The 16,541-nt window shown below is 33.8% G+C and overlaps 1 protein-coding gene across 4 annotated transcripts in view; it reads right to left on the reverse strand.

Moving 5' to 3' along the window:
- sema6a (sema domain, transmembrane domain (TM), and cytoplasmic domain, (semaphorin) 6A) overlaps window positions 1-16,541 on the reverse strand; it is a 152,010-nt gene that overhangs the window by 31,708 nt on the left and 103,761 nt on the right. For 3 of the 4 annotated variants that reach the window (XM_039758965.1, XM_039758966.1, XM_039758968.1), the window contains 8 exons: window positions 16,184-16,401; window positions 13,766-13,897; window positions 11,290-11,445; window positions 10,742-10,915; window positions 9,697-9,837; window positions 9,360-9,437; window positions 4,960-5,018; window positions 2,101-2,121 (listed from right to left, as the gene is read on the reverse strand). In XM_039758965.1, coding sequence (XP_039614899.1) covers window positions 2,101-2,121; window positions 4,960-5,018; window positions 9,360-9,437; window positions 9,697-9,837; window positions 10,742-10,915; window positions 11,290-11,445; window positions 13,766-13,897; window positions 16,184-16,401 — 979 coding nt within the window. The remainder of the gene's footprint in view (window positions 1-2,100; window positions 2,122-4,959; window positions 5,019-9,359; window positions 9,438-9,696; window positions 9,838-10,741; window positions 10,916-11,289; window positions 11,446-13,765; window positions 13,898-16,183; window positions 16,402-16,541) is intronic. The other variant, XM_039758967.1, reaches the window with a different exon arrangement.

The following is a 16,541-nucleotide window of genomic DNA, read 5'->3' on the forward strand; positions in this document are numbered from 1 at the left end:
CTAAATAACTGGACAGTGTAGAAGAACATCTCCTGTTCTTTGTGAGTGCAATTGTTTGATTATTACACATATAATGTGTGTATTGAAGGCAAATGTTTTGTTAAAAGCTATTGCTTAAATAAGCTTAAGCACTTTAAAACAGCCGGTATGTACATTTGCAAAACACTGTTGGTTCCTATCGAAATTGTTTAGTCAGTTTGATGGATTAATAAACAAAGTGAATGGAAAACTACTAGTTATGAATAAATAAAGATCAAGTTTGCCACATCAAACACTTTCTATTTTTATCCTAAAACGATAGCAATTTCTTCTCCTCTAATTAGAAGTAGGTACTCATAAGACACCAGCTCACCACAGAGCTGTTTTTTTAATGAACTTAAAAACAGAACTGATGTGACACATGAATTATAAATCCATTGCCTGCATTATCTGAAAATAAAAATATAAAATTATCTGAAATCAGGGTCATTATTTGACAAACATATCAGATATGCTTTGCTAATGTTTGTTTTCCAGCAAAAATGTCTGAAATAAGAAAGACTGGCCGTACATCACTACCACTATATACAAAATGGAGTCCAGCATTAAGAATAACTGATATTTTTGGCAAGTGTTAAAATTTTCATGTAGGAAAGTAAAAAGGATGTATTAATGACTGCAAATAATACATTTTTGTATTTTTCCCCAATTGATAACAACAGGTTACTACTGAAATCAAGAAAAGCTGAAGGACACTAAAACTCCTCAATAAATATAAAGGAATCAGTAGACACTGCTGAGCTTTTCAGCTTTGTTTGACATTTTTGGCAGAAGATGAGCCAGAAGGCATCAAGTTTAAACAATGCCTACAGATAACCAGCTGCCTGAAAATAACTAATCATGGTGTGTCCCTTCAATATCCACAAAGCTGATGGGATATTGATCTGTGTTCTCGTCTATAAAAATGAAACTGAAAAAGAAAAAGCAAAAGAAACAGCACATACTGATATACTAAAATGAAATCCAATCTGTCATTGTCCTCACAAGTGATCCACCAAAAAGGATTATTTATCCATCTATCCATCCATCCATTTTTAAAACCTACTTATTCAAGTACAAGGATGTGAGGAGCTACAGCATATTCTGGAAGTGATGGGCTCAAGCCTTAGAACCAGCCCTTGAATAGGTACTAGTTCTATTACAGGGTACTTCACTGAACAAGCCCACCATCATGCACATCAAGTTACGAATCCACCTAATCTGAACATCTAGCTGCTGATGCAAAAAACATATTTTAGGACTAAAGGGGCCAAGTTTTAATCTTTGTATTTCATAGCACGAAAGTTTGCAGATCATGGAGCAGAACTGGAGAATCACTTGTTTTGCAAATGGACAAAACTCTAATTGAATCCTTGCTATAACAATAATCTTCCTGTCAGCATGAAATTTGAACAAGTTTCATCATCTCCCCAGTGCACCATGACATAACTTAATAAATAGTCTTGCATGAGATAATACAGTCCACTAATTTGATTAGTTAAGTGCAAAAAGCACAGTTTGTACAAAAAAACACTTTTTATTGCTGGTTTTTGAATGAACATGTTTTGTTTGACATGTTGATGTGTTAATTCTAGTTGTAAAAAAAATAAAAAAAATAAAAATACTGTGTTTAGCTTTACTTCAAGGGCAGCAACTTAAATTAGCCTTTATTGTTGTCTAATATGTGCAAGTCAGCAAGGCCCCAGAGGCCCTGAAGCACCAAGCTCTATCCTATTAACAAGTATAGAAGCCTAATTAGACTATTAAAGGCCAAGACAGAATCAATGCAATGCAGGATAGCCAGAATATATATACGAAATAAGAAAAACTGAGAAAGTAAAAAAAAAAAAAGCCTTTACAGCCATAGTTTTAGAAGTAGTATTGCATTTAGTAAAAAAATTAAGGTTAATTATACTTTTCCAATGACTTGTGAATTTGCATTCTCACACACAAGTTGCAACGCATACAAAACAAAGCCAATTAGGTAACATTTAAAAGAAAAAGCAAGAACGCTAACAGGAAAATATGGATATCTGATATCTATGTGAAGTAGATAATATGAAAACCATGTGCAGTACTTACCATTAAGTGCCACAAATGAATCTGAAAAAGAAAAAAAGGAAAAAGTCAGGCTCAGGGAATGTGAAAAAGAGAAGCTTTTTGTATACAGAAAAAAATAAACTGTTAATGCTTTTTTACATACATACGACATATAGTCTGGCCATCCTAGGGGTAGGACAGACTGGGAATACAAGTATAGTGTTAGCATATTTTCAATATTTCATTAACTGTTTTTGGTTAAATGGTTGTCATAGGAAACCAGTGTGCTTTCTTTGTTTGGTACACAGACCAAAAGAAAGGCTAGGAATATAGATCACAAGTATTGTTTATAAAGAAAATAGTAGGTATATGATATTGAGGTTATTTGGACATATATTCCCCTTCGCATAAAATGATTTTATGTAAAAACCTTTGATTAAAAGTTTCTCCATTTCAAAACTGATGAATAAATGTTTATGTTCCAAGACATCCTTTCATCCTACTTACTAAGTCTGCTCTCTTTGAAGCTATGGGATATTAGGTTGTAAACCTTTCAATTACAGCTGCTTTTAGTATTCAGCTTACTATAATTAAGACCCATAGCCTAATTTACCAAGTAATGGTAAGTGCAAATCTATCAAGCAATCATTTAGACAGATATAAGTGTGATTGTAGAGTACAATCAAATCCTGCATTGGGTCATAGATTTGCCTGTACACATTTTATTTACAAAGAAACGGGTCTTACTTAAGGATGCCAGGATCAGATCATCTCCCCAGTAGCACCCATAAAACACTGTTGCGTAACACAGCAAGTAAATACTATCTGATTTTACTTAAAATTCAGAAAATAAATCAAATTCACTTTATGGGGGATTATCCAAAATAAGTTTAGAATTTAGCAGACTTGTAATACTATCCTTAACAATTAAGCATGTTGTACCTCTGCTTAACTTTAGGCTTTGAGCAATTACTTCAGATTAAATTTAGAAAATCAAAAGGAATTATTTAAATAAACATATACAGTAACAGGGGACAGAAAAAATAAAAAACTAAAGTAGAAAATATAGAATATTAATATTTTCCAATGTATATACTTTAATTAGAAAAGCAACTGTGGAATGTGTGTGCTGTCTTGATGCTTGAAGAAATTACAATAGTGCTGCATTCCCAGCTTAAACATAAATTGTGTTTTCGCACATGGCAAGCTCTGAATATTTTCATATAATGGCATGGTAATCCTGCCACTGGAAAAGCTAGTGTTTTCAATTTTTATTAATGACTTAAATTTTGAAATGTGGACAAACAGCATTGGTGGTGGCATCAGGGGTGTATACCCTGTGGATTTTGTATGGATCCCAATAGCGAGTCAAGTGAAGGGGGCACTGCACAGTAAAAATTGACACTGGCCTTCAAATAAGATGTAAAACCGAGGTCCTGACTATCTGTAGTCACAAAAGATCTCTGGTTATCTCTCAAAAGAATACAGTGTATTATATCCTAAATTGTCCACCTTGGTTTAAATTTAGTCATTCTGCTCCCATAAACATCCACTGTCTCTTACTGGATAACTATTTTTATCACCCCTTCACCATCTAATGGCAAATGTGTGGTTAGCGTACTGGCACAAGATTGACTATTGTCGCATCATCCAGGTGGATTCCACACATTCTACAAGGCACAACCAACTAGATTACATTAACTGCTTGGCAATTTGCTGAGAGTGCCAAAAAGTGCAATATTAATAATTTAATTACAACTTTTTTTTTTATTTGTTTCATTGTTTTTGTCTTCTAGTAACTTTTGGGACATAGTCAAGCTGACAGGACAGTATAATAATCTTTGGGATTTGTTTATTTTAATTCAACAGAAAGGTATGCATTACTTAAGTGTGATTTATAATATCGTAATTGCTTGTATATCCACATTCACTGATGCAGGTTCATATTGCAGGTACCTTGTGGCTTAGTATTTTAGTTATGCAGTTCCATGAGCTTAGTTTTATATTCATGCTGATACCCATTTTCGTAACATTGGTTCTTAGTTCCTTGGCAAAGACTAACAGGAAAAATATTTACTTAATTACCTGTAATTAACCAGTAATTAACTGATCATTTTAACTATTCAGCACAATACACATGAAAAACTTAAATAGGTATTCACAAAATGCTATTCAAATGATATTAATTTAAAATATACAATAAAATTGCCAACTTTTAAATGTTTATAAGGGTCTTTCAAGAGCAGGCCCAAACATTTAAAGTGTTAATTTAACACTGCCAAGTTTACATTTTGGACAATTTAAATGTAGCAATAATGGAAAATGATATTTCTATTCTAAAAAAATTTGCAATTATGTACTAAGAAATAGTAATATTTACATGTTAGTAAATTAAAAGCGCAACCACTACTCAGCAGGATAGATTAAATTCATTTCTATTAAAAATCTAGACAAAATGCATAGTTTGAATAGCCTTACAAATAATGACAATAGTTTTGAAATGTAAGGTACTGGTAACACAATGTATGAGAAAATAAAAAGAGGTGGAACAGAGGAGAGCTTGACAGGGTGGGGAGAACAATGAAAGCAGTTTCTGGACAAACAGTTATGTTTATAACTCTTTTTAATGAACCCTTTTTAAAAAAGCACTGTTTCTTTAGAAAGAATATATGTTAACCAACCTAAGGTATTTGGCAATACATGTGAAGGCTTACATAAAAAAGTTACAATACTGTTCATTCTGTATATCATGGCATTGTGTTTTCTGACTAGATTTAAACATTAATTCATATAACTGTTACTCTCAGTCAGATGGTAAACAAAATCTGCTAACGTAATATTATTGCAAGGGGATAAAAACTCTCTGACCTGCCATAAACAGAAGGAGGAAGATGCACTTACTTTGGCAGTCACCCAGCCCATCTGTGTTGCCGTGCTCTATGTCCTGCTCAAATGTCAATCTGCGTAATGAAAAGAGACATCATGGTGAACATTTAAGCTTTCAGTGCAGGAGAATAACTAACAGAAGGAAAATGACAAGACTGAAAAAACATGACTTCATTGTTCATAAGCTCCCAAACGACCTGCAGACTCATATAAGCAGTATGTATAATTAAAATCTCCTTAAACTCAGGTGTCAAGGGAAGATGAAAGCCATTCTCTCACAATCATCTTTACCCCAAGTATCTCTGAAATGCTCAAGAACGTACTGGTGACTCCTCAACTCACTCCTTCAACTATGGCTCTGTTAACAAAGGAACAGAAACCATAACATATTCATAGCATTCATTTTTGACACTCATAAACTCAATGAAATGGACTCTCAAATATCAGTAGCCTTTTAACAACATGTTGTTCTCTTGTGATAGATTTGGTATATTCTACATATGCTCAAGTAATAGTAAGGACCATCACTCTTTCTAGCTGACTGACTTTATAACAGTGCTAACCAAAAGTGCTACAATTTTTGTGGTTCTAGGATCACATCTGGGCTGAGGTGTCTAGTCTTAAGAGTTTTTTTTTTTTGTTCTTGTTTGATTCTGGGTTCCTACTACAATCCAAAACACATGCTGTCAAGTTAACTGACATCACTGAATTGCCCCATGTGGATATGACTATCTGCTCTGGTACTAACATTGTGTCCAAATTAGGTTCCTGCTGGCACACTCCTATTCATGAGGTTGATTTGAATAAGCAGACACAGACAGTGAATGAAGCATCAATTATATCAGTGACACAAAAATCCTTCACATGTGTCTTATTGTCTGAACTCAGACCCTTACATTTTCTGTTGTGTGAAGAAGGCATTAAGGCAGAAAGTATTCTGTTCACTGGTTTTGCCTGATCTAGTAGCCCTTGAATGAATAATTCACCAAACTGTCTGTTGGATGTTATGAACTGCACAGTGCTCTGTGAAGCCACTACTCAGCAACAGATTACCTGAGCAAAATGGTCAACAAAAAAGCCTGAGAGAATTCTGTAGGTCTTTCCTATAGTTGGGGAGAAATAATCCCACCTTTTAAATCAGGGTCATCGAGAGATCTTTTACATTAGTACCAACTGTAGAAATTTATTTTGAGTAATGACTGTGCAAATGCTGGACCTCTACACTTGTTAATACCTGACAAAGAAAAGCTCTGTGTGCTGATAACAATAATATAAGAATTTATATACAAAGTCCATCTCCCTTACATTGTGGGCATGTAGCTCAAAGATTCAAGTATATGGCTATGGAATTAGGCAGTCAGGATTTCACAATGTAGTCTTTTTAATAACAATGTAATAACTATTTTAGAAAATTTGTGGAAAATCTCAAAACTTAACCATACCTAATAAAATTGAGTACAATTTACAGTTGAACAATCATTGAAACTGCTAGACCCTTGACCTCTACAAATGCAAGAATCGACTCTTAAGGGTACGATATTCATGTTGATGTGACCTGCCTTTATACTGTTTGAAAAACAGGAAGAACAGTGGGGGACTGAATGGACACTATTTAAATGATTGGGACATTAGTTTCCTTGCGAAAGATTGGGTTAAAATGTTTGACAGGTTTTACACATTCTAATACAAAATGAGTATTACATGTCTAAGATCACAAACAATATCAGTGAGCTCCAATAACTAAATCCCCATTGGCGTTGAACACCCCATGCGCTCCAGCATTTGAGCAATATAAACATTCTTATCTTTCATTAATTTAAGTAAATATAATTTTTGTTGACACATTCTTTAATAGTATTTTTCTATTTTAAAAGGGTAGGTTTTAATGCAGATATCCAAAGATGATACGTCTACTGTGCAAAAACATACTTGACAACTCAAGTATTGTCATTTGGTCCATTTCTGTCATATAAAGCATAAATAAATAAATACATACATTTCTTAATGTGCTTTTCTTTTTATTTTAACAACACAGGATTAAACGAAGCAACAAACAACAAATGAGAGCCTGGTCTATTGAAGGGCAAAAAAATACACACATTCAAACATACTCATGCAGTTCAGAGCCAGTGATATCGAAGAAATCAGAGCAGCCATAAAAAAAACTCCCAGTTTCTATGTGGGTTCCTCCTCCACTTGACAACTCTAATGTGAGTCTTGCCATTATCCTCTGACCTTTGCCATGAACAAGATACTTGAATGCAAAGATGTTCCATGATTTTTGTTCACCCCATCATTCTCTGTAAACTTTAGAAACTGTAGTGTGTGAAAATTTCAGAGAGGGAGATAGTATTTGTGATGTTGGAACAACCATGTCTGGTACCAAAATCTCCTGAACATGTCGGTATGTTATATACTGAGCTGTAGCCACATGACTGCCTGTTTGGAGGAGCAGACTAGTTGTGTTAATGATCATGTGTACCAGGTTACATTCTGAATGTCATGTCCATTCAGGAGAGCTGAAACAAATACAATACAAAAAAATATGAATGGGTGATCTCCAAACATTTAATTGCACACAATTTATAAATGCCTTTTAATTCTCTGAGCTGTTTACATGGCTTATGGCAAAATATATGTATTTGCTTATTTTACCTATATATACTTTAACAGTACAGACAACATTGTCTGTCCTCCAAAATAATGAATTACTGATATTTCTAATATAATACAAATAGTCGTAAACTGGCTTTATTATATGTTGGTCATACATAGATGTGACAATATTACTGGCTCCTATTACTGCTACATATAGATAAGCACATTCTTCAAAAAGCCAATATTCAAAAATTATATAAAATTACAAAGTAACATGACTTCCAAAAATAATCACCTGAACAAATGTTGCTCCAACAACAAACAAAAACTTGCAAAAAAGTTTCATAAACTGTATAAAATGACAGTCATGTATAACCAGGCAAACAGCATTTTTAAAGGTGCAGTTTTGATCCAGTTAAGGAAGAAAATGGACAGGCCTGATACGGTTTTAGGAGAACACTGTAAAGGCCTGTAGTGGGTGCAGATTCTTTACTCAAACTACTGTTTCAAAAAGGTAACAATGTCTTTGACAGGATATGACACTATAATAAATAATAAATGCTTAAGTAAACTGAAAAGGTTACGATTAAAATTAAATAACTTTTTTTTTTGTAACACGATTTATGGACACTTCAGCACCTTTAAAATCCAATCTTGGCTGTTACCGTTGTGGGTCTTGTATCATCTTTGGATTGAAAAAAGATAATTGTCTATCAAGCATTTTCATCAGAGCTGTAATAAAAAATTCTAAGGACTACTCCTTTTTATAATGTGTATAAAATTGATTGAGATGGCTTTGTAATTAGGTTTCTTTTTATTGATCCCCCTTAATACAAAATAGTGACAGCTAATCGACACTATCAGTTTTAAGAATAGCAAAAATGTAACAGCAAAATGTAAAGCTTTAATTTGACTTTAAAAATTCTTTTCTACTATCAGGACAATTATGCAGAAATAATTTAGCTTAAATTGGAAAATCAGTCACCACAACACAGCTAATTAATGCAGTCATGGGAATAGTAATTCAAGCTTAATAGTAACATCTTTTACAGTTTTCAAAAAATGTTTCAGCTCGCTAGCACATTTTATAGTTTTCAACTGATTTAATAATACAATGGTGTCCCATGTCAAAACTGCAGAATTATTCAATGTGATTTAAATTAACCTTATAAAATGCATCTAGCGTAAAGACTTTAAAATTGACTTTGAATTTCCTACGTTCTGTCTAAATATATAATGGGGTATACTTTTGTGCACTCTGCACTCAGACACCTTAGACAGAGATCTGTCAATTCACTGAATGTTCAAATGTAAAGCATATAACTTTTTCAGCCATTCAGTATTTAAAACTATATTTTTTGTAACAAGATTTTCATGTTTTCAAAAGTTAACATCTATCATGGTAAACAAAAATATAATGACCTTCTTAAAGAAAAGGAGCACACTGCGATCTTGGATTTCATTGGTATTATTGGTGCATGTACTGAAACAGTGACCCCATAAAGTACGGTTTTCCATTCCAGAAAATAAAAACAATGTATGCCAGTAAATTACTGTTAAATCTGAAAGCCTTGGCTTCAGCAGAAATGAGGATCTGATGAAGCAAACAGATTGCTATTATGGTTAACATATTTCTTCTTGAGTTTCTGAAGTAATGGAAAAGAGTGGAACATACTTTTATGCATTTATTAAAGATAATGTCCTGAGCAGCTGCAGAAATGATGTATCTCAGTAGGAGGCATACACAGAAAATACACCTTCCTCTTTAGCTGTACACAGAGTATGGACATAAAGTAAGAGAAATTACAGCAACGTGCCTGGTATTGGGCAAGATATCCATGCATATTCCATCCTTCACCCAGCCACAATAGGGATCCCGGGATGCAATGCATGCCCTTTAAAAAAGAAAAATACATTTTAGATCTAATTTAATTAAATTCATATTAAGCAATTACACTTTTAGCAAATAGTTTATATAAGCATACGATTGCTTATCGATGTATTACCTTTACTTTCAGATGACAACAGAAAACAAATTCTACTGTATTGTGATGGCTAATACATCAATTAATCAAAATATTCAAAAGAATGAAAGTTATTTAATTTTTCTTTAAAATAATTCAACATTAGAGAAAAATAAAAAGGCTTGATTACTTTTTGCACTTTCCATGCTTTTCACATCTTGACAAAGGCACCTTCACCACGCAAGAGGAAAAAGCCACAAAAAGTGAACTGCTGTGTTTGTCCAACTGCATGCCCATGATCCTCTTGTCCTCCACACCATCAATACTACATCTAATTGGAAAAACATAGGTTTGAAAACAGTTCATAAAACATTCTGGCAATGAACAGCCAACTGAATATAAAATCATCAATATAGTTTTCTACTACTTTATGTTATTATTTAATTATAGGGAGACTTAGTGGAACATAATCCTTATTGTAGCAATACAAGACAACTTTGATCCAGCAGACATCTTGCTTCTGTGCAAGGATTGCTGAGTCTATCACATAGGGTAGCCAACCTGTGTCATAGAACTCACTCAGTTAAAGAATATGCCTAAGCTTTGAAGTACCAAATTAGACAGGGAGTCTGATACACACATCTCTCTTCACCAAAGCTGACTACTATATTAGCTGACACCTCAATATTTATACAGCAGAAGAAGGATGGTTTGTTTCACAGTATGCTTGCTGTTTTCTTGTAACTTCATTTTAAAGTGCCATACTTTCCAAAATATATACAGTGAGTATTGGGCAATATTTTAATGTATTTGCCATAGAAGCTGTGCTAAATTACAACACAATAATAAAATGAACCATGTTTTTTTTCCATTCAAAGAAAAGAAAAAAATCTATTAACATTCAAACATTAAAGATAAAATTGGCATTATACATAATAATTGATGAATCACAACAGTCTAATCATGGGATACCATTTACAGATACTTTTAATGTAATATTGGGAAAAAAGAATTTTTAATCTCTTTCAACATGTTCTATATATTATCTTATTTTCTGATTTTTCCACATAGTAAGAATGGCATCAGAAGGAAAACCCAGAAGACAAAAGGAAATTCAAAGCACACTCTCTAATTTGCTAACCATGGTACAGCAATGAAATCTGATCAAACTGTTTAAATGGCAACAAAATGATCTGCTTGGGAGGCTTTTACCAAGGGACTAATGAGATACACACTTCTCTGGATTGTAGACGTTCAGCTCCTCCAGGAACAGGCTGTCATTTAAGAAACCGCTGCTCATTTTAGCTAGAAATTTTAAAATGACCCCTTTCTCAGATCCAAGGAACACAACTGTGTAATTCTGATAAGGTCCAGCTGAATCATCCACAGCAATACGAGTCAGTCTGTAGCTGAAAGAAACAGCCACAAATTATTTTTTTTTGTTAGAAATTACTTTATTTTATATTGTCTTTTAGTAGCGACATGTCCCGTCATTTCTATATAGATTTATTTACCTTTACAAATGGTATTCTAAATGAATTAATTAGCATCTTATTACACATTTTCCAATTCAACTATGGGTAAATATGGTATCAAGCTAAGTTCTAATTGGGCACAATCGTTACTGCCAATGCATTTACTTTTATACTATGAATAAGCTTTTTCATGTACTGAGAGGGAACGAAGACACAGTCAGCTATCTTTCATCAGTTTATAGCATAGGTTTTAACAAACATCACCAGAAAGCAAGCAGAATGTTTACAGTATTTCCACTTATACTTACCGTACCATAGTCTTCAAAAACCATGGCCTGTTGGCCAGAGATGACACGGCTTCATCCATTAAAGGGTGCATTTTAATGAAGTTTAGTGTGTCATCTGGGAATTCATTTGAACTTTTATATTTTTCAAGAGATGCTGATCCAGCACAGCAGCCAGGCCTAGTATAAAAGAAATTGAGTGACTTGAGGAGACAGAAGAATATATATGAAAGATGGACTTCTACACTTCACTTCATGAAGTTTAAAAAAATAAGAGAAATTGTTTTTCTGGGAAAGCTAACATTAGAAATGTTCTTGGTGAAACCATTTACTGGACATTTTGTGCAAGTACTTCCCCTGTGCCTCTTTTACAGCCCACCCTCTGTCAATGGTAATTCATAATATTAAACTCTGAATAAACTGAAGGAAAAAAATATTTGGCATTCAACCAGTTATGCAAAGAAACCACAATAGGCGGGCTGGGGAGTTTTAAATGCTCAAAAGCATACACCAGATGCTAACATTACAATTCATTTGATTTTGCAATATAATATTTAAAACAAAGGGCTCATTCTTGTGGTTGCAGAAGGAAACTCTAACAAGAACCTTTTCAACTGTCTGACTCAAGTGTTCTGAGAATTACTTGGATTTTCTTCTTTTGATGCCCAGACATAATTTGATTTGGTGTATACTCAAATGTAATCAAATTATATTGTTAAACTATAACATTATTAAAATAATGTTGTGATAATTTTATGCTAATCAGATTGAAATTTATTCTATTATTTAATGTCTGTTCAAGCAACTCGGTGTGTCCACGTACATAAATGACTTTTGGTTTAATTAGTTTTGCCACTGCTTTATAGCTGGAAATGTGTATAAGTTCTCTGACCTCGTACTCATTGAAAATTGTTGTAGGAAAAATTTAATTGAATTTAACAGTTTATTTGTAAACCAAACTAAACATATTAATTCTGTACTTGTTTTTTTTATTTTCATGTGGAAGATAATTTTTAATGCATTTAATACTGTGTTTTGTTGCAAATTATGAAATTAAGCAAAATATCTGAAGTTGTAGTACTAGTGTTGTCAAGTATACAGTATGGTGAAATTTTTCCTTCAGAAAATAGCTTTCTTGTGTTGGTAAACACCTTACACTGATAAACTATAATACTGTTTATATGTAATCTATACATAAGTATTTAACTAATTATTATCAACACAGCATAACCAATAGTGGACTAGAGTGCAGCCTTCTTTTTTCTGCGCAAAATGCATTATTTTGATATGACATTATCTAGTGCAGTTAGCTGCACTACTTTTAACCACAACACTCATTGTTTATAATGGGACATGATTTTGTAGTACTGTTTGTAAGTGTGAAATTAGTAAAATGATATGTACATTTAGGCTATGCCAGGCATAATAACATTAAGTTTAGAATCAGCAAAATATATCTATTCACGACGACAGTTACTGAGTGTCTAGCTTGTCCTGAACACAGGCACATGTAATTCTGGTTCTTTTTCCTCTGCTACTCTATAATATCTTAACCAGGCAACTGGCAAATCTCCATTGGCTTTGTGGCTTCTGCTCAGTGGAACTCTCTCATTGATATGCTGCTATAATCAATCTTTGTTAGCAGTCAAAATAAGCCTTAGATTGAATATACCCATGTTCATTTTATTTTTAAACTGACTCTATTGAACCCATCCTTCAGGAGGAACTAACTCCTTATAAATTCCTTTTTTTTATTTATCTTATACACCAATTATCTTGTATTTAAATTTTTTTTTTTATTGCTTTGAAGTGTTGTATGCTTTGAAAAGAACATTATGATGGTTCGTCATTTGAAAAGGTCTTTTAAGAAACAACAATAAATCAACTGATTAAGAGCTAGCTTCCATTCTGAATAGGAAGGTCTATGGAGTTTGATAAATATCAGGGCAAAGAATAGCATGAAAAAATAGTCATTAGAATTCAACACAATCATCTCAAATAGTCATCATCTAATCATCTACTTATTGTACAGGTTCAGATCACAAAAATGTTCACGTTTATTTAAGTAAATCCTCTATTATACTTTGCCAAGCTTTAAAAAAGCTATGAATGATTATGAGCTGAGTTTTATTTTAACATGTAAATATATTCTAAACATATCTAAATCATGCACAATTATAAAATAGTAAAATACTTCATGTCTTTATATAAACTAAAACTAAAATGATGTTTGGACTGTTGATTTCTTAATTTTAAACTAAAAAGGCAAAATATTTTGTCAGTTACAATTTCTATGTTGAGGTAACATCAAGTTGATTTTATTTTGATGACTACTTGTGCAGGGTGACCAAAGATTTCCTTTTCTATTTTCCCAGCAAGAACTGTTATTTCTCTCTATGTATATAAATCTGAAATTCTATGATGCATTCTTTTTTGTTATTTTAATATATTCAATATATTAATACCTATATAATTATGTTTTTTAAAATATTCTATTTACCTTGGTTTCGGCACACGCTCTTCCGGGACTGGCGTCCAAGTTGAGTCAGGGGATTTCTGTTCTTTGAATCTTCCAGTAAAAGCATTGGCAACATCTGCCATATCATATGCACAGACCGCTGAGCCAGGTATGCTGCAATTTGACATTTATATAAGTGTTTGTTTGTTATACTGATGTGAATTATGTGAAAAGTAACATAAAACACACAAAAGGTCCTATGCTAAATGATTACTCTTCCAAATAATTGAAAAAAGGGAATGAATACTTTTCATATACAACACACATTTAAAACTTACACAGTAATTTTACTAAAAAATATAAAGAACATGTTAAATCTTTCCTATGAAATGACATAAATTTTAAACTGCAGAATGAATCTTATCTATACATAAGAAGGGAACAAAAAATTCCCAGAATTGGTCAATAGCACGGGGAGTATGGTTTAGTTCTCAATGTGTTGTCAGACAAAGCATTTTTGACCAAAAACAATGTGGTTGTTACTTTGCACTTCCTATATTTGCCAAATCTGGCTCACTGTGACTTCTTTTTTGCCTCCCAAATTAAAATTGAGACTGAAATGGATAAGATTTGATATTGTAGACGTAATCCAGGTTTCCCCGTTTTTATACAATACAACCTATAAAAATCTTTGAAGGGAGACAAGCAAAGGGATTAATCACATTTTTTCTTTTAGCACCTTATTTCCCAAGAATAAAACACACACAATAATAATTCAAGAATGCATCTAAAATACAGCACCCAGTGATACTAAAAAATAAGTTTCAAGTGAATGCTAAACAAATAGAAAGTGTCCTCTTGTATTAAGAATTACATTAATTTTCTAAACAAATAAAAAATGTATTAGTTGGACAAAATTACAGGTAGTCCCCAGGTTAAGGACATCCGACCTACAACATACAAACGGGGCTGCAGCTGCGACACATGCGCCTCAGTAACTGCCACTGGGGACGCTGCAAGCGGTGGCTAGACAGAGGCTGGAGTGGGGAGATTTCACTGCTCGCGCAGTATAGCGTCACCTTGGGCGGCTCCCAGCGGCAAGCTGTTTCACTGTCCGCCTACCACACACGGCTGCCTGTTCATTCTAGGTGGGCGGCTGGTAATGCTGCAAGTGGTGACCCGGTTGTGGCTGAATGGAGGCCATTTAGGGTGAACGGGGCAGTGGGTTAGGGTTGTAGTGTGCCTCGGATGGCTGCGTGTTCAATGGAGGTGGTGGTGCAGCGGACATTGCAGGCAGCATACTGTAGTTGAGGTGACTGTGAGGTGGGCTGGTCAACCGCCCCTCGCTGCCCCCATTCATTCTCAATAGCAAGCCTGCTTGTACTTCTACGCACATAGCAGGAAGTTGTCTCTTGTCAGTATAGGGTGGTCCAGATCTAATTATGCAGATCCAAATCGTCTGGATGACTTTGATTTATGCAGCTACGATTGCAGTTTGGCGCGAAGACTATTCTTCATGTCGTCAGTTCGCACACTTCTCGATGGTCCGGGATTTTTCGGGTGATTTTCTATGTAATAAACTGAATAAGTTATAGCGTAATGAAAATTGCATAATTAGATCTGGACCACCCTATACATCAGATGTGTTGACGTCTGGTGCCTTCCTGCAGAGTGCTGTGCAGAAGAGCTCATCTTAATCTTTTGTCTTTACCCTTCAAGAATGTCCCTGAAACACAAATCTGATGTGCTGGTGATACAGTAAAGAAGAGAAAACCCATCACCACTGAAAATACATTTGAAATAATAAAAAGGTTAGAAAGAGGTCAAACTCCAGCATTCATTGGCAGAGCACTTGGTTACAGTTGGTCAACAACAGCATTTATTAAAATAATGTACCTGTTCCGACTTACATACAAATTCAACTTAAGTACAAACCTACAGTCCCTATCTCGTACGCAACCCAGGGACTGGCTGTATATTATACTTCTTTGGGAAGAGCTATTATATGATACATATTATTAATAGTCTGTTTTACCAGGTTTAAGAATTTTGCCTCACTTTGACATACATCAAGAAATACAGTTTAAAACTTGAAAACATACACCCAGATTGATGTGACTAAAATTCCCTAGTGCAAACCTTCTTACAACATATTTATCAATATTAATCTCTATTGTCATATTCTTTTTATATTAATCTTCAATTAACTTTAGTAATTGTTTAGGATCTGCAATTATTCTTTTCCACCTTGGTGTGGTAGCACTTCATCAAAAATGGAAGTGCACACCAGGACTTTGGGAAGAGTTAACAGATTTGCAAGTTCCTTTGTTCTAAAGCTGTAAAAGGTATTTAAGACCTATCTGTTTACATTACACAATATTTTTATCCTCTCTTTTGTTATTACTACCTATGAAATTCTTAATATCTAATAATATCATTATAATAAAAACTATAAGTCACCTGTTATATGGTGTTGAGAATGTGGCCAAGATAACATCACGGCCATTCAGGTGGATAACATTAGTCACTGCCTGTAGCATGTTGAAATAAAAATGAGAGTCTCCAGGAACAGAGCAATTGAGACGAGCTTTGAGAAAGGATGTCCACTGTTTCTCCAATACTCTCTGTGATCCACCACGGTCATTTTTACAGACCCGGGCCACTCTCGGAAAAACAACCTGGATTAAAAGAAATATAAACGAGACACTTAGAAAACTAATCTATTAGCTACCTTATTTAACATTTCTTTACCAGTGTTACAATACCATGAGAATAAAGAAATTTTAATAAACTATATGATATATTTTTATGTTTAACT

The sequence above is a fragment of the Polypterus senegalus genome, chromosome 7 (genome assembly GCF_016835505.1).
Source record: "Polypterus senegalus isolate Bchr_013 chromosome 7, ASM1683550v1, whole genome shotgun sequence".
Lineage (NCBI taxonomy): Eukaryota > Metazoa > Chordata > Cladistia > Polypteriformes > Polypteridae > Polypterus > Polypterus senegalus.